Raw genomic sequence first — 19969 nt, forward strand, 5'->3', positions numbered from 1 at the left:
CGTTATATTTTAAATTAAATGCAATTATTTTTATTAACCTTTCCTGTATTGAAAACGTAAACTAATTAACAATGATAAATAACTATTTTATGAATTATTCTTTTCATATCAGGTTTTGAATGATGCATAAAAAAATGTTGCTTAGAAAAAAAAAACAAAAATTTATGAATATAAAAGGGAACGTAATGCCTTTCCGAGTGTAAAATATCACCTTTGGCATTAAAGAAATGGGTGTTCCTTTCAGGTTTTCAAATCTAAAGATTTCTTTGATTTGTATATAACTGTCACTATATTTTTTTACACAAAAGATGTAGTATTTACTGCTATTGGAATTTTTTATGACCGATTTTTCTTTCAACCAATTTTCTTTCCAGCGCTCTTTAAACTAAATTTTGACCTTAGGCGAATACCTTTTTTCTATTCTCTCATTCGGAAATATGTACAGCTGGTAATTGTTAAAGCTAAATTAAAACCCTAGACGAATGCGTATTTTTTTAATTCCTCTGCTGGGGAAATGTGGAGAGCAGAAAATTTGGGAAAAATATTCATCGCTGCCCTTGACATTTATCAAACAGAAATTTATTCCGTCAAAAATGCAAGTGTTTTGATTATCCAAAATGAACTGCAATCTCTTTTTCCTCTAGTTCAAATTCACTCAACATGTAACTTGACAAAACGATAGACTCACTAGAGTGCATTAATACATATATTCTAAGGCTCTACTTTTTTTTATTAATGAGGTCGAAAAATTATATTTCGCAAAAATAAGGTACCTGATAATTGAGAAAGCTACTGTTTATATGAATTTAAAATTATATTTCTAAAGTATTAATTTAAAAACCACTGTTTTCCGAATCATGTAACATTTTATATCTATTGCATACACTCATGGAGAACTTTGTTTACTTCCTGTTATTGGTTAATTCATTCAGAATAGATTTTATTCATGGGAACTAAATAGTATTTTTAAATATTTGAAAATATAAATCTATGTAAAAAGTGCCCATTACTCAAATCCACCATTCACACAACTGAACGAAGTCATGTTCTAACTCTTGGATTTAATAAATGGTAGTATATAAAACTACTGTAAACATTCCAGCAGGCAATAAGAATCGTGGTTATCTCGTTACAATTCTAGATTGAGCAATTACTCAATTAATTTGATAGATGGATATTTTATTAATTAAACATGGTTAGTTTGGCTATGGTCATGGCTATATGTCGATTGTAATATGTCCATTGCATTAATTAAACGGTTAACAAAATAGTTGAAAGAGTAAGCGCGTGAAGTTTTCATACCATTAAAAATAATACAAGAGACCATTTTTTTCATGGCATTATTTTCGTTATTTTGAATTTTTTCCATTGTCACAAGTACGCTCAAGTTTTAACGTGACAGCAGATTTTTTTATAATACGTGGAAGTCATCGCTGTCCACCGGTAACGTATATTGTTTAAACGGTCGATCCGATTCAGCCCCCCAGTCTTCATACTACTTAGGTAACCCCAGACAGGTCATTCCCCTGTCAATGCCGCTGAAGGCCAATGGCTGCGCAATTCTCAAGCAACGTTTTATAATATCCGTAATCTCACACAACCCAAAAAAAAGATAAGTCCTTCCATGGGTCAAAACCCACCTCAAACTTATTTTATGGCATGATTTTCCGAATATTTCTTCCACATCACCAAAGGAGAACATCACCGATGCGTCCAATTTGAGACCATAGTAACACGAGTTCGGATCATAAGATGTTAAGAGAGCTCCGAAATCCTAGTAAAAACATCCCGTGGAATCCCCTTTTAGGTGGAGCTCCTTAGGTTTCCGATATCATTTACCGTTAGCCTGCTCATGCCTCGGGACACGGTTCATTGCTTTCATCTCGGAAAAGCTTTCGAGGAGGAGTGGGAGAGGTAGGTTGGAGGAGCCACGGGGCGTGTGCCCTTTCCTTATCACGAGCTTAGACGTCACGGAACCGTAGCGGAAAGAGAGAAAGGTTAGGTGGGAGGGGGGAGAAAAAAAGACATCAGAAGAAGATGCCTGTGACGGATGGAAAAAAATGCTGAAACACGGATGTCTCCGCACCACTGCGTACCTTCATCTCTGACGCAAACACAGCAGAGGGGAGGGAAAATACTGGGAGTACATTTTCTTTTCGGGACGCGCGAACGCCCAGTGTTTGTGTTTTGTCAGCTCATAACTCTCCGGGATTTTTTTTACGTTCCCTCTCCTTTCTCCCCTCTCCCTCCCTCCTTCCTTCTCTCTCTCTCTCCAGAACATCTTCCCAAAAAAAAAATGAAGAGGTTTTCTCTCCTCTTTCCAAACTGTTTGATGTGACAGGCAGCGAGCGGGTCTTCCGTCACGAGGGTGTGTTGAGGAGGACAGCAGAATACTACTTAAGGGCGAGGAACTCTTTGTCTTGAAATTAGACTCTATGGATTAATTGACAATATATTTTTCCCGTCCTTCGTAGCTTATCGAATCGATTGCATAAGATGGGAGAAATTCGCAATTTTACTCAGATCTAAACAAGAGTAATTGATTTGTTTTCCACTTCAATGAGCGTTGTTACGTCGCCCAAATTTGAAAATGTCCCTTAGAAATTCAATTTCTAATGGCCTTATTAGTTTGAATAAGTGCGATCAAATGGAAATTAATTGCTGGCTAATAATTTCAGCACATTCCCGAATAACGATTCTTACTCATCAAATTTAATTGCTTACGGAGACTTTTTGTGTATGATTGAAAATTTTAATGACATCCTATCTCGCCTGCAGAAAGTACTGAAAAAATGTTTCTTTCTCCGCCTATTCGTCGATTTGATAATTGATTGGCAGAAAATTGGTTGATAGTTACCCTTTATTCTTCACGTTTCTCCACCTTGCTTTTCATCACTTCATCATTCCTTCACTCTACACCTTTTATAAACTGCTCTGTAAATTGTAGCTTTGGTCCTCCAAGCTGATTTCGATGCCATTCTATATACCATTCTAGTTTTAGAATCAATTTAAGAGTTCTTGATGTCTTATTGAATCTCCAATAAGCAGGAGTTTTTTGTTCACAATAGATTCCCAAAATTTCTCGTTCTTTCTTCAGGAAATTTCCTCATTAGAAATCTTATCGGTTAATTTGATTTTCAGTAGCAATTTTTAACACTATATCTCAAGTAGGTTTCAATATTTCTCTTCTTATTTCTCCTAAGTTCAAGAATCATATCATGCCACGCTCGCTCCGCACGTCTTAAGAAACCTTTTCATAATTTCAAAGATGATAATTTTGGAGATTAATATTTTTTGTTTTTGTTGAAAGCATCTTTTCCCTGAGGAATTTCACTTTTTATTCCAGCTTTATATATTTGAAGTAGAATTGACGATTTAACATAATTTTAACAAATACTCTATATCAACTGTTAATTCTGTTTTATCACACACATAATTGATTTTTTAACGCATTCTTAAATTTGCCTGCGATCATATCTTCCTGATAGATTTTATTAATTACTTCAAAGATAATTTAATACAATTCGTAATATCCCTGTGTAAATAAATTACATGATTTATGAAAACGAGTGAATTTTTATACCTTTGTCCCTCAAAGATGAGACACATACTTACCGGTTACTTCGTTGATGAAGAATTTGTTCTCGTAGTTACCGCTGACTATCTCGTATCTCACGACGTTATTCGGAGGTTCTGAATCCTTGTCGACGGCCTAAAATGTAAAATAAACAAAACACAGGTTTTGGTTATAAAAATAAAATTAATGTAAAATCAGGTGGAAATTATATAAAAGCCCCTGGTTAATACATGGTTTGCATAAACGTATCAGGAAAAGTTTCGGAAAAATAGATTTCTTTTAGACATTGCTACGAGGGTAGGCTGAAAAATGATGCACACATGCTTGTAGAGCACGAACAAAAACAAATAGCAAGATCGGGCAATAATTTTATCAAAGCATAATTCTCAGGTTTCAAAATCAGATATTTATTTTTCAACATAGCCACCGTTAAGGCTAACACATTTCTCCCAACGTGTAACAAGTTTTTTCATTCCGCCATTGAAAAACTCGTCCGACTTTTCTCGAATCCAGGACTTGACAGCTGCCTTCACCTTATCGTCCAAGGTGTAATGATTACCCTTAAGGTGTCTCTTGAACTGAGGAAGAAAATAAAAATCGCAGGGAGCAAGATTGGGGGAATGAGGGTATGGAATCGATTCAAATATCAGGTTTCGCAGATCCTCTCCAGTTGCGCGCGAGGCGTTTGGACGAGCATTGTCATGTTGCAAGATTATGGGCACCACGCTGACTTTAACACGACAAACTTCTCCCTTGGATATTCCAATTTGATTTGCGATACGTTTTTCAGTGATTCGCCGGTCATTTTGAATCAAATCTGCGGCAATTTTGCGATATACAGGTATATCGTCTATGGAAGTGATCGGACGTCCCCTGCGTGTTTCATCAACAATTTCGGCTTTCCCAGGCTCGCAAATACGAAATTTTACTACCCACTAATTTACAGTAGACCTATTAACAGCGTCGTCACAATTAAAAGCCTTTAAATGACGATTTATCTCAGTAGGAGTCACTTTTTCACCAGTTAAAAATTCGATAACAGCACGCTGTTTAACTTGCGTTCACATAGCACTAGAACACGTCTCCATGCATCCGCTTTGCGAAATAAGCTGGATGAACGCAACGACCTCAAACGTGTGCATGCTCATTGAGACGAAATGTTACTTCCACGTACCACCCGGCACACTTCTGAAGGTTATTTCCTCTGCGCCCTACAAGCATGTGTGCATTACTCTTCAGCATACCCTTGCATAATACCTCAAAATTTTTTAAAGTAAATCCCTTGAGGGTCGACACGCTTTTCCAGCGACTAAAAGGCTCCCTGGTAGACCCCGGAATCCGGAAAGTCCTTAGGGGTACGCGTACAGGCTTCTTTGACGGTACTTAGAGTCCTATGTTGGTGTCCTTTGAGGGAGAATTTAACTTTTGGGAATAGGAAATAGTCTCTTAAGGCCAAGTCGGGATTGTAATAGGGTTGGGAAATCGTCTCGATGTCACTGCAGAAGGTCTTTGCAAGTAGACATCTCACTCTCATGTTGGTCGTCCGCCAAGACCTTTGGGACGAGTTTCGCTCAGATCTTTCCCACCACCAAATTCTCAGCAATAATGTTGTGAATGCCAATACGATCTCCAATCATGCGCACGCTTTACTCAGGGTCTGAATTCAGCACTTTATGCACGCATCAGGAAAGAGTTGTCACCGATACATATTATGCAAACCTTGTATTTATTTTACCATATCTGCAACCACTTTTAGATAAACTTTAGCAAGTTTTTACACAAAACATGATATTTTAAGTATTACCACCGAAAATGTTTTTATGATTTAGTTCCAAACCCAGGTAGCTGAGGATAACGCCAATGCGTTGAAAATAGTCGTACTTAAAAAAATTGGGTGGAAAGATACATTATTTTTTTTACTTCAGTGATAATTGATTTTCTCAAAATTAAGCCTGAAAACATCGAATATAAATAATAACTCTTTTCCCCTAGCTATCGATTTAATCCTTGGCCGGTTTAAATGTATTACATCACCTTTACTAAGGCCGTGGATTAAATTAATACATAATGAAAATATGTTATTATTTGTTCATAATTTTGTTCGGATTCCAACATGTAACGCCGAAAACTATGCAAATTTTTCCATCCTTCTCAAAACCCACGTCTCAAAAGCCTATAATGAATTCTTCTCATCGTATATTAACGACTCCCATAATTCCTCGCCTTGCAAATCTCCCCTCCTTTCAACCATTAATATTTTTGTTTTCACTGTAAGTGAATCTTTGTATCTTTTTTTATTTTTACTCTACATTCCTGCAATTAACCATCTTTTCCTTTTGAGAGTTTTTTGCCTGAGGTTTTCTTCTCCTAATGTCCACCAATATTAAATTTAATCATCTTAATCCGTAAAACTTCTAAAATAGGTAAATATTTCAATTTGCTCTTGCTTTTGCCTTCCAATTTCAACGTGTAATTTAGCCTTTCTTGAAAACTCATGACCTTTGTTTTGATTTAATTAGTGCGCTGTATCTGCATCTGCGAATATCTTGTCAATCAGCTATTATCCTTCCATACGTTTCATAAGTTACAATTTCAAATACGGCTTAGTCTTCAGCACTATAACATCTTAGTATGCAGCTTTCGTAAAATTGAGCATGTGCCAGGAATTTGCTTCAGGTAACGATATCGAATCAGATAAGGAAAGAGTTAGTTTCAACAGTAGCAATTATAGATATTAGATCAGGCAATCGAATGCTTAATTCATTTGCACTGTTAGGTATCGTTGGGTGATTCACTAAGAGGTAGGGAATGGAGGTGGAGAGAAATAGACCGTCAGCACTACACTTTTCATCAACAAAGACAGCCAAATAGTCCATAGTTTGGTGTTCTATCTGATGTAGGATATTATTTACTTGAAATACAACTTTCATTATATTTTTTCCCTGTTTCATTGGATGTGGTAAATATATTACATCAAAAAAATTCGTTCCTACGAACATTTTTCCTAGAAATATTAAAAAAATATGCTCTGACACGCATCACTCATTGTTTGTTTTCAATTCTTTACATATTTTACCTTTTTAAGGTGAGAACCAATTTTGGTTTTAAATTATCAATTTTGACAATTAAGTTTTTTATATTTTTTTGTATTCTTGAGACTGGAAAAAATTTGCCCTTGAAAAATAATTTTTTATTTTGAGAGGTTTTTCAGGATAGTTTTACTGAAAAATAATTCGAAATCGTAGGACATTCTTTTGATTACTGGAGTGCTAAATACTAAAAATGGTTTTTACCCACTTTTGAGTAACAGACGAAAAATATGGCCATTGGAAATACATTTGATTATTTTAACCATTCGACATATATATATATATATATATATATATATATATATATATATATATATATATATATACATATACATATATATATATATATATACATACATACATACGAGGGTCATCCGGAAAGTAGTACCCGTTCGTGAAATAAAGACACAAAAGTAAATATTAACAAACATAAAAAATTTTATTTGAAAGAGGATACTTTAAACTACTTCTCAACATAATCTCCAAGCAAATTAAGGCATTTGTCATAACGTGTGACAAGTTTCTGTATTCCTGCTGCATAGTCCTTCGCCGCCAGCTCATTGAGATACGCGAGGGACCCATCTTGCACAAATTTTTGCATAATGCAGATGGTGTTTAACAATTTCATGAACAATTGTTCGAGAAACATTGGGAAAATGCTCACAGATGTCATCAATTGTGACGCGCCGATCGTTCCTCACGAATTCGTCAACTGAGCTCACCAGTTGGTCTGTAATGACAGACGGTCTCCCCGAACGCTCATCGTCGTGTGTGTTCCCCCTCCCCATGTTGAAGTTGCGACACCACCGCCGAACAGACGACTCGTCCATTACATTGTCTCCATACACCTCCTTTAATTGGCGATGAATATCACATGGGCGAACGTTTCTTGCATTGAGGAATTTAATCACTGCCCTCACTTCACAACTGGCGGCGTTCTCAATTTTTTTAAACATTGTAAACAATCACAGAAACAACACAGGCAATGCTAGCGTCACGCAACTTGGCTCAGAGAAGGCAGACAAGCCACTGAAGCTATCTGACCTCGTCCAGCGGCTACTCGCGTCGTCAGCACTTCATGCGGCACGAACGGGTACTACTTTCCGGATGACCCTCGTGTGTGTGTATATAAATATATATGTATATGTATATATGTGTATATATATATATACATACATATATATATATATGTATATATATGTGTATATATATATATATGTTCCGTCAATTTGCTACCTGATATTTTTTCCTGCAATCGTTTATCACTGAAGTTGCGCAGACTCCAATGAATTCTAGACTAATATAGAAATATATCAAAAATCTTCAACGAATAACATCGCTTCAACTCTTGAGCTGCATTTTACAATTTTATGCTAACATGAATCCTTTGTTCATTTCAATATTTTGGGCATGGTATATTTGCGCGAGACATGCTGAAATGTTGACTCAAATCGTTGTCGAGTCAAAAAACCCATGTCCTCAACGGGGAAAATTTTTTGATCGAAAAATAAATTGCAAAACATTAAATTAAAACCACATTGTATACGTTTTGGGGTGTTCTATTCGTAAGGAGGCTACAAAATTAACCGCCAACACGATGGGTCTTTAAAACTGAACGGAAAACGGTGGCAACCTTCTCCCTCCCCCTCTCTCCTCCCCCCTATTTCTCTTCCAAAAGAAAATAAAAAATTAACTAGAAAGAAAAGCCCAAGTCTGGCGCCAAAACTTTGTTTAATTATTTTTAAGCGCTGAGAGTGGGAAGGCTGCGTTTTCGTTGAGCGGAAGGGAAAGGGAGACATTAAAAGGAGGACGGACACTTTTCAGGGATACCACGCAAGGAGTGGGGAAATGGAAGGAGGGAGGAAGATGGAAGGGTTAAAGGGAACGAGAGAAAAAGGGTTAAGTCGAAAGGGGAGGGTTTTTTGGGGGTAGGGAGGGTGTCCGGGAGAAGGATGACGTGGGAAAGAGAGTAAAAAGGGTTCCCCATGGAGTAAAACGAGATGCTTATGAAGGGTAAAAGGGTCGGAGAGAAAAGTAATTTTCCTCATTTCGCGCCATGGGTCTGCGGCGAATATTCCTCTCCACAAAGCAACACTCTACAATTAGCGCTGGGAGTGGGAGTTTGGGAGTGTGTAGGGTGAGTAGGGGAGGGATAGGCGAGGAGGGCGTGAACCGGCAGGGGTGATGGGTTTATAGGGGTTGGGTAGTGGGTTGGAAAGGAAGAGGAAGAAGTGTACAGGGTGCGAGGAGAGAAAAGGGATGGCATATGGCAAAGTAAGATAATGTAGGTGGACATGCAATGAGAGATGTAGGGAGAGGTCATAGGAATACAGTGGAGTGGAGGTGAAAGAAAAAAAATGTAGCATATTTTTCAACCATTTTACAAGTTTTTGTTTCGTATGTCGACAAAATTTCGCGTTCGTCCTTATGCATTATTCCCATGCATGCAAGTTCGTTTATTCTCGCAAACTAACGTATTTTCGCTTAACTTTATTTGCTTGTTTGAAATTGTTTTCTTTCTCATTTTATCAACACCTCACACATTTCATTTGTTCCATTACTTATTTAACTTCCGCATTCATATTTTATAGACATTTTTTCAGGCTCCTAATTGTGCGAATTAATGTATTTTTTCTCCAGTTAATATTTCATCGAGTCACGGATAGACGAGACGGTTTATTCGCGCATTTGTTTAATTGATGAACGTAATTAATGTATGTCTCACAGAGAATTTTTTTATTTCTGTGCGTTCGTCGTGAGATTATCGGATGCACGTTTGTCGAGTTTTGCAGAGGGGTTTTTTTGGTGAGGGTAGGGAGAGGGAGGAGAGTGTGTGTGTGTGTGTTAAAATTTAATAACGCACATTAAAACGTTGGCGTTCCAAAACGGAAATAGAAAGGAATTACGAAAGGAAATGATTGAATTTGCTCAGTGTCACTCAATATTTCTGTATTCCTGTAAAATTGTGGTCCTCATTCATTGTGGTAGATCTCCGATAAATCTTTTTTTCTGCTTGAATAAAATTTGTCATTTACTTTCAAGAACGTTTTCCCGCGACCATCGCGTGATGTGCCAGCTCCCACAATTGTTTAATTTAGAGAGATTTCTCAGTTGCTCAAAAAAATAAATACTAGGCATATTCAAAAAAATAAGGGCCATTTTACGATTAAGTACTTTCGGGTCAGGATAAAGTTTGACGTAAACGGTCACATGTATTGATTGTGTCCACAGCAAATGAATTTTTAGTTCTGATCCACTGGCAGTAATTGTGGATAACAATATCAGTGAAAATCATTGCTCCCGCCAGTGCAAAGTGTGTGATGTGATTCAATTTTTGTCTCCCAAAGTATTGGCAGCAGGTGAAATACAAGTGCTGTGCCTGGTTTATTGACCTGTAGCTATAATAAAGAGGTCAGACGATGGTGGTAATACTTCAAGAAATACCTTAAAAATGTGTATGATGCAGAGTGGAGTGAGAGACCCAGTGCCAAGACCGGTGAAATCGTTCAACAAGTGAACCAAGAATTGCGATGTGATCAAAAAATGACGATAAGAATCCTGGCTGTTAAATTCCCTCTAGTTGGACATACCACTATTTACACGAATGTAACGGAAAAGCTCGGATATCACACATTGTGCGCAAGGTGGGTACTGAAATTACTAAGTGATCAAGACAAAGAGAAAAGAATGACCAGGGGAAGGACCATTTTTGGACCACTATCGACCAGGTGGAGATGACTTGTCCTTGCGCCTAGTGACTATTTCCTTTTATGGCGTTCTAAACAGTGGATTGGTGGACAAGATTTTAAAGATGACGAGGAACACAAGACTGCCGTTATCAACTGGTTCAATTTCCAGGTGGTCAACACCTATAATGAGGGATACAAGAAGTTGGTGCTGCGTAATGAAAAGTGCTTAGGAGTAAACAGCGATTATGTAAAAAAAGAAGTAGGTTTGTGGATTACTAAAACCGTCAGTAAAAAACCTTTTTCAATGAATCTATTTTTTTATGACCACACGGCCCTTACTCATCGAGTATGCCTCGTGATAGTATAAAGGATAGGAACAGGATTTCCGTTTTTTCTTGTACGTCTTATAATACCAGAACTAGGATAAATATATTTTGCAAGAAAGCCATAGTGCGTTAGCAGGGAAGCACCGATTGCGGTAAACCCTCTTGAAATCTCCTTACCCCATCACCGTTTTCCCTTTGCGAACCCGAGGATTCTTCCTGTCCCGAGTTTCGAAATCTGGCGGGTTATGCCTCAATGATGAAGCCTCTACGGGCCTACGCCTCACTCTTCTGCTCATCATGCAACATTTATACTATAAACCCCACCCCACCTCGCACATCCTTTTCTCTCTCACTTCGAAACACAAATACCCACTTTCCCTATTTTTCAACGCAAAACAACTGACTCACACAAAGCGACCGTAAAACCCGTAATGAGAGCTGACGAACGGAGAAAACAAAATTGTATCCTTCCCCCAAGAGCTCTCCTTTCGCGCCCCTCTCCCCCATTTACCGTATCCATTCCCACCCTCCCCCCCTCCAACTCCATGCACCATTCCGAGAGAGAGAGAGAGGCGTTTGGGGAAGAGGAGAGATGATGGTGTGAGGTTGGGGGAGAGTGTTAAAAAGTTAATTACATTTTGAGGCCTCTGGTAAAGGGAATGGGAATTGGGGTGGTGGGAAGTATTTTCCTTGGAGGTGAAGAGTAAGGGTTTGAGGAGGGTAAAAGAGGAGGAGGAGGAACTAGGAAGGGGGAGGGGGACGTGAGGAGACTGTGGAGTTCTATGGAGGGTTGCTAAGGGTTCGTTTTGGGGGTGTGTGTGGGGGAACACAAAATTAAAAGGTTTTGAGTGAAGGGAACTGTTTGATTTATCCGTTTACGGTTTCCAGAAAGGGTAACCCATAGTGAGGAGGGGTGGGGGAGCGTAGATAGGTGGAGGTATGCGGGAGACATTCTCATGGGATGGGCCGGTCGGCTGAGAGAACTCGTCGGGAGGACGAGTGGGAGTGATGGGGGTCGGAGGAGGAGAAGGAACCGATGGCTGAGGGGACTGAGTGGGAAAGAGAGACGGTGAGAGGTGCCCCAAAACAGCGCAAAGCTTTGATTTCGATAAGTCATATTATTTTGGGCGCAGCTGTAGAGAAAACTACTCGGGTGGAGTGATTTCATCCTTCCTCAAGCTGGAGCAAGACTTTTGCCGTAAAAATTACTTTAAATTTTCCCAACGTAAAGTTCCCTATCCCATTTCATTAATGTAATAATGTAGATGATTGTTATTTTTGCCATCCAGGTATCACCAAATTTCACGTGAATTTTCCCAGGAAACGCTTATGACTAACGGACTGGAGGTCACGGTTAGAATTAAGGTTTGCTCCATGCCAGCATCACGGATAAACCATAAAGGGCCAGGCTTTTTAATTAAAAAAATTATTTGATGGGTTTGCTCCTTGGTTAAGTTTTTTTTCTTGACCTTAAGGGACTTAGAGATGTCATTTTTATGTGATTTTGATAAAAATTATTCTATATTGTGATTCTATTGCCCTCTAATAATTGGCGTTGGTTAAATCAAGCCATCTTGAGTCACTTTTTTATAAAAATTGGAATTTAAAATCCAATATTTTATACATGCCCTACGGCAGTGGTGGACTACTATCAGAGAATTACGGTTACTTTGAGATACACGACGTTCTCATGAAAACTGATGTGAAGAGTCAAATGAAAGAAGAACCGTAATATCATTTACATAACATCACCTACCAACTTTTTTTGCATGATATATTGCGGGATATTTCAACCATACTTTGCGGGAATAAAACAGCCGAAATCGCACAGATAAAATATTTGGCTCGTCAGAAACAATCCAAAATAAGCTTGAGAGAACGTTTCAAAAATTAATAAAACTCTCATAGTGCTGAAAAACTATATATTCCCATCAAGCATGCTTACTAACTAATATGAATGGTTTTTCAGACTAATTTTCATAATACGTCATTGATACATGAAAATAAGAAGCAAAACTGACACTTGAAGCCTCTTTAAAAATATAATCCTAACTCTCTAAAAATATAATTTAATAAACATGAACCCATCTGTAAAGCGCATTCTTTGGCGTGAAAATATTCATTATTTCACAAATAATCCAAAGAATTACAAGTTTTGGCTATTTTGCTTGGTTAAAAATACGACAGTTTTAACACAGACTATCACAGATACCCAAAACCGCGCAGAAATTGAATTGGCGACATCTGAATGAGTAATGGAAGGCATTGATTCGTTATAAGAGTTATCTGTGACCAAACTTGACCGTTGCCACCAGGAAAATCGCCTAATTGCAACGTAATTGTGTAAATAATAAATAATAATAATAAAAGAGATTCAGCACCATTGAGGCCGAAGAAATAATTGGGAAAACTCATTCCCTGGTATAAAACCATTTGCTGAAAACATATTGGAATGAATTAATAGGCCACTATGAATGGCCATTATTGGAAAACAAATGAGTTGCAGAGGACGCTGAACATTGTTGTGCATGGTGAACATTATTGATACAGTTTCATTGTCAGCTAACCTCTTAGGAAAAGGTGTTTTCAAACCATTATTTAATTTATATTCCAATGCCTTAATTTCAAGTCATTCTTCTTGGGACTGGCAAAAGTGTTGTGTCTTAATAATACTTTGAACGATAAGATTCAAACGAATCTGATTATTCTCTCGTAACCATTCATTTAACACTCCTCGTGGTGCTAGTAGACTTCTTGGTAAACCTTCGGTTGTGTGGTGAGGCATTAAAACAAGAAAGAAGACGAATACTCCCAGGTTATAAGAGCAAAAATGTCGTTAGCAAGAGGAGAGCTTAGAGCTTACAAAGAGAAAGGAATTGATGACAGGGCTCTATGTTAAGACGTAATGAAAAGGTATGGAAAATCTTTGATACGGAGCGTTGCTTTGTATGTTTCAAAATCTTGGTGTTTGAGGAAAGATGATGATGGTAAGATTGGTGGCTTTTGAGATGTTGGCACGTAGGAGAATAAAAATATGACCTGGATAGGGTCGAAGACGAACGATGCAGTGCAAGCTACCGTGAAGAAATAGATGAAGTTGTGTTTGAAAGGATGTAAAATGTAAGGAAAAATATGGTTGGTGTGAATATCAAAAGATGTTAATGAATCAGAGAAGGAAAACGGAAAGAGGAAATTATACATTCCAAATAAGGTGGAGTAAATAAAGGGGTGGAGGAAGAATAAAAGTTGGCAGGGCAATGGAAGGCAAGTAAGCGTACTATGATGGTATTGCTAAGATACATACATACGTAAATATTAGATTTTAAACCGGTGTACCACAGTAAGTTTATTCTTAGATTTATTTATTAATAAAAAATTCGTTAAATTAATCATTTTGCAATGAACCCTCGTTGTTATACGAGCAGGAAATAATATGAATTTGGAAATTTGACCGCTGGTAAAATACATTTTTTGCTAAGTCACCTCTGGCAGGAAATCGCGACAAAAATAACTCTATCAATTTTTTTCGAGGAATAACGTAACAATCATGGTCTAAAAATCATAAAATAAATTGGAATGATAATTAAATTTTCTTCAACTTTCTGTTTATTTTTATTCAAAACAATAAACAATTGCATGTGCTAACGCAGCTGTCCACCTTAGACCACATGAAGACATAATCATATTCGTCCAATAACAATCATGTGTGGCTTGGTAATCTTTAATAATTGACAAATTTAGAAACAAATCGAGAGTAAATTATTCCGCTTCTGTAGTACGATGAAAATATCAGCATTTGTTAAAACTTCACGACATAAACTAAATGTATTATTTCTCTATTGTTTGAAGCGATCACTAATATGGCAGAATCGTAAAACGTGGGCTCTCACGACCATACAAAGAAACGGCCTGTGCGTCTGGGCGCAGAAAACCCAGTCAGCTGCGTTGGTGCGTCAAGATCAAGGTTAGCATTGTTTGCTAAATTCTAGAAATTAGCATCATATTTGCAGGCGCATGCTCACATCACCTCAAAAAAGATATTTAAAAATTATTTATGATTAGATATATGAAGATATGATTGAATATATGAACAAATGAGGAAGTACTTGGTATGGTGGGCGAAGAGAGGAGTTTGTTGGGAGAAATCCTATGGAGGCAGGAAAAATGGAAGAGGGGCGTACTGATCGGCAGTGGGATGTTGAAGACTATAATAGAGGGGAGAATGTTAGGCAAACGTGGAAATGGAAGGAACAGGATAGGGATGTTGGACGGGATGAAGGGAGGAAGAAAGTACTCGGAGATGAAGAGGGAGCTGATGTAGAGTAGGATACTGGATTTTGTGTTGTGTTAGGAGTAATAAAATATTGATTTGGTAGCTGTGTCCATCCAAAAACCTACCTTAACCGGTATATTACCTAATAAAAAAAATATGAAGACATTTGAAGTGAGATACCGAATTTACAATTTAAAATCCTTCTCTAATCAGTGTACCTATTCTGATGATAGTCTAGACACAGTTTTCACGTTAAGAGTTTTACTTGTTACCCATTTTTGCAACATTGGCCATTCCCAAGAAAATCAATATCTTACCTCAACGTATGCTTCGGATGTGAAGTTTTTCCCGTCCCTGTCAAGAAAAAACTCATAGGCGGGTCGACTGAAAATTGGCACCTCGTCGTTGATATCCAGAAGTTTGATGGTTAAGGGCACCGTGGCACGCAAACCATTGCCATCTTCATCTCTCGCTTCCACATACAGGCGATGCTCTGGAATGATAATCATAAATAATTAAACTGCAACCTCGAATCCAACACAAAATCATTTTCGACACTAACTTCATTTCAGTTCCTGTGAAAATTTGAGTGCGAAACCCTAGCCAATTTTTAAAATTTCTCCGAAAAATTATTCAGATCTTTCTTAAATTAATTCAAAAAGGTTCCACCACATCCCATTGAAATAGTTCATTGGTTCCATAATTAAAGCGTAACGGTCAAGTGTGATAAAACTCTTACTCAAGTTGAATTATTGCGGATATATTAACCCTGGATATAGCTCAAATGAGGTGGTTTTACTCGTATAATTTACTTTTGAGTTTGTCAAAACAGTGGAAAACAATTATACTTGTCTGTATAACAAGTACGATCTTAATTAATCATTCGCTGGCTTCTCTAGGTTCCACTTAACCACAAGCTACATCACCAGAAGTTACTTGCTTTGGATACAAAACTCATCAATAAAAATATTAACAAAATCTGCCATATACTGGGTACAGACACATGTAGGTACGCAATTATAAATTGGATTATGGGGAAATAAATATGACTTTACTTTTGGACGAAGAAAATCTTTGCCTGGCCATTTAGTTAGGATGTATCTTATTTTAGAGATAAAATTGGAGGTATTATGATATAAATTATATCTATTGCACATAGCACAGCTCATATTATATAAATGCACTAATTATTATTCATAAATTAATCTACTTTTAATGAAAATAAATGTATTTCTTAAAATATTGTTAGCTATACTGTTTAAAATGTTACGATTGACAATGATTTTTAATTATTTCGTTTCCATTTTGGAAACACTCCATTGTTAATGTCAATCGACATTAAAGAGTTTCCTATTTACATGAATGTATAAATTTTCATTATTCCAAACGGTTAACACGGCCCAACAGGTATTAACTATTAGAATTCATCATTAAGTACAATTTTTTTATACTATATTTCACAAAATGATGAGAATGAGTTGAATATGAATTACACTTATTTTTTTCTGCCCATGTATGTATATATAAAGTGTTCCAGCATGTCCAATATGGTTCCTGGTAATCGCGCCTCTGCTTTCTAATTATGAAAAACTATTAAATGTTTATCCTCTGTTTTGGGATCATCGGTACACTGTACATTCCCGAATCTTTGTTTTACAAGTAAGCACATTCTCTTCAGTTTATTTGTATCGTTTCCGTTTTATTTCTCTTCGAGAGAACCGTTTTTCATCAATTTATATTCCTCTTTCAGTTTTTCATTTATGCTGTTCATCTACAGCGCCCGCGGTCGGTTTTTAATCACCTAATAGCATATGTAATGTGAGATGTCTACTAGTTAATTGATTTGACCGCAGTTCTACGTCAGCAACGGACGTTTGAAAGCTGAGCGTCTTCAGTTTGCCTAAGCCAGCTTCTGATGATAATAAATGCTATCAACGAAGGTTCTTTTTCAATGGAAAACAGGGAAAAGTCTAATGGGGCTAGCTTTGGACAATAGATAGGATGATGAATACACATTTCATTTATTTTTGTGAGAAAATCGGGATTTCGCGGAACTCACTTCTCAAAAACAGTTATCGTGCAATTCTTGTCCCCAGCGCGTAGGTGACAACCAATGAACATTTCAATATTTATGATAATTTTCTCAACCTCATTTGGTGACCATCTTTATTCCATTGTGGCTTTCATGTTAATGCAGTATTATATAGGGCTCGACTTACTGTTTACTCTGGCGAAAGAAAGCTCTCAATGCAATGTCCCCTGTTACCACCATCGCAGGCGAACTGAACATGCTTCAAATATTTGTCTCAGTTGCGATACCGGAGTCAAATTATTGAAACTTGTACCATATATTTGGTTACGAAAATAGTGGGAAAGTATATTTTTGCGCAGTTATTTATGGAAATTAAAAGTTTATGATCACTCATTCGGACCGAGTTAGAATAATGCCTTACATATTATAATAGCAGATGATATATATATATATATATATATATATATATATATATATATATATATATCATCTGCTGTTATAATTTGTAAGGCATTATATTATATAGTATATGATATATACTATATATATAGGTTCCCTATCAAGTGGTTGAAGCAGAAGAAGTACTTCATAAAACATTGGTTACAATGTACATACGATTAAGAGTATTTTCGGCATTAAATATTGGAAAAAATAATACTTATGTCTATTTTCATCTTATATCAGCGTGATTGTTATAATAATCATTTTATTTATGGCAGATATCCTTGCGAAAAATATAATTTCATCGAAATAAGCTAAATCTCAATAACTCAATACAAATCTCCGACGGTTGAAAAAAAACATAAAAGAAATGGAATAATGGAACATCGAGTTCTTGAAATTCTTTTGCTCGATAAATTAAGAGTTTGAGTTTTGATTTAAATATTGTCCAACTAGGCTGCCAACTGTGAAAAAATATTTAACCCTTAATTTAATTGAGTCATATAAATGTATATAACATCCTAGTACCCAGAAGAGTTACTATATTGTATCGTATAAAAAATTACTTCGTACTTCACATAGTTTTCCCTGATTGCGCCAGGAAAAGATTCTGAAAATCCGAAACCGTTTGCAAAGTTGAACAACCGTTTTTATTTACAGAGTTGCCTCTGTTCGTCAGCAATGTATGACGCCTGTGATGAATCGAATATGAAAGAGAATCTTATTTTCCTATCTAACTCACATATTCAGGCTGTAATAGTGCGAGTATAACTTCCGGACCCTTAAAACGTAGGCTCATAAAACAAAGGCTCATTTAAGGAACAAATGCTCGGAATAAAATATGCGAGCAAATAAAAGCACGTCCTTACGTCTGCCTTGAATTATTTAGCAACATACTAAATTTCAACACTCCCTTGGTCTTTATACACCCGGCGTTGTGAAGCCGTTACAAAATACACCCCTCTCATGTGCATTAACTTTACAAGTGGTGCCTTTTTACGAATCCTGCATAACACAAGCCCATATAACTCAGTATTAAAACTTTGAATTTACGACTGGAACGTTTACCACCACTTGTGCAACAGTAGTGAGGATTTCACTTAATTAACACCGTGAGCATAAATTAATCCAAGCTAATATCCCGCAAGGACACTTCGAACAATTTTCGCACTACGCTAATTCAAAAGTATTAAAAATATTTCCGAATTGTAAAATTTTAAGAGGCAAAGCGGGGAGGATGTTTCACATTATGCCATGGTTACCACTTTTTATTCTTAACGTGACTGCTCTATAAAATAGCCTTCTTGACTCAGCAAATGAATAATGATGAAATCATGCTGTCTTCAAAATTACCTTAGAGATGTTTTATTGAATACTGTCGTTGGTGTGTTATTCAGTTGCATTTAATTCTGTTCATTAAAAAGCATAAAAATTATTTTCATTCTTAAAATGCCAAAAAAATGCATAAATATATTGTGTGCAGCTTAATTTTGGCAAAAAACTAAATTTCTTACCTTATTATTTCTAAAAAATACTTTATTTAGAATTTGTAAATGTATTCTGGATTAGAAACCAATAAAATGTAATTATAGCGAATTAGATGACCCGTCTAATTAATTACTGCCACCAATATTAGATAATTTTCTCACAATGGCCAATGGTGACTATAATATAGGTATAAAAAACACACAAATATGTGAAAAAACTGATATAGATTTTTAAAACATAGAAACATGGAAAAAGATGTTCGCAAGGTAAGGTTACTTTTTCAACTCTACCTTTTAGATTGTCTGCGGAAGTCGCTATACACGAGGAAAAGTTTAGACCGGAAATGAAAGCAGTCTATGAGACTTGAAGGTAAACAGCATGCTTATACGGTGATAATACAATGCCTTTTACACATAAAAGTTTGCTCCCTCGAGAATTGATACTGATTATGGAATAAGCCACAAACAGCATGCACGAGAAGTTAAGTAATGATAAAAGAATGGGTAGCAAAACAATTAAATAAGAGAACTCAGGGATGAGCTTTGCTGTTGGAGAAGGACGATTAAAGTAAGAATTAAAATCTGGGGAAAGTTTGAATATTGATAACTTCAAATGTTACAAGCCAATAAAAAATGGATGCATGAAGATTTAAAATTTGAAAGACACCTTGACGATCAAGACGTTGTAGTAATTAAACATTTTAATATCAAGAAACGTTGCAAACCTTTTAGTCTACAATGGTGTTCGTCAGTCACTGCGAGGTATGATACATAGGTATGAATTTCATAGGAGCAACGAAAGTATTTACCGATGAGACAGCACTAAAAGAATCAGCAAGATGGGGATTTATTGTTTTCTTACATAAAGTCTGGCTTTCCTTCACATTACCGACCCCTTAATGGAATGGCGAGAAAGTTGTCTGTAGGTACACCTGAATTTTGGTTACCATACTAATTTCGGCAAACAACATCATATGAGTTAGAAATGTTCATTCATACTAACAAATTATTTGCATAACTTTTGTTTTACAAATATTTTGAGGTACTGAAGACCA

The 19969-nt window shown here is 36.5% G+C and overlaps 1 protein-coding gene across 1 annotated transcript in view; it reads right to left on the reverse strand.

The window, feature by feature from the left end:
* Positions 1 to 19969, reverse strand: part of Cad86C (Cadherin 86C) — a 127623-nt gene that overhangs the window by 21703 nt on the left and 85951 nt on the right. Inside the window, exons 13-14 of the mRNA XM_071599672.1 lie at positions 15272 to 15447; positions 3616 to 3712 (exon numbers count right to left, since the gene is read on the reverse strand). Coding sequence (XP_071455773.1) covers positions 3616 to 3712; positions 15272 to 15447 — 273 coding nt within the window. The remainder of the gene's footprint in view (positions 1 to 3615; positions 3713 to 15271; positions 15448 to 19969) is intronic.

This window comes from Hetaerina americana, unplaced genomic scaffold (assembly GCF_022747635.1).
Source record: "Hetaerina americana unplaced genomic scaffold, ioHetAmer1.1.p SCAF_11, whole genome shotgun sequence".
Classification (NCBI taxonomy): domain Eukaryota; kingdom Metazoa; phylum Arthropoda; class Insecta; order Odonata; family Calopterygidae; genus Hetaerina; species Hetaerina americana.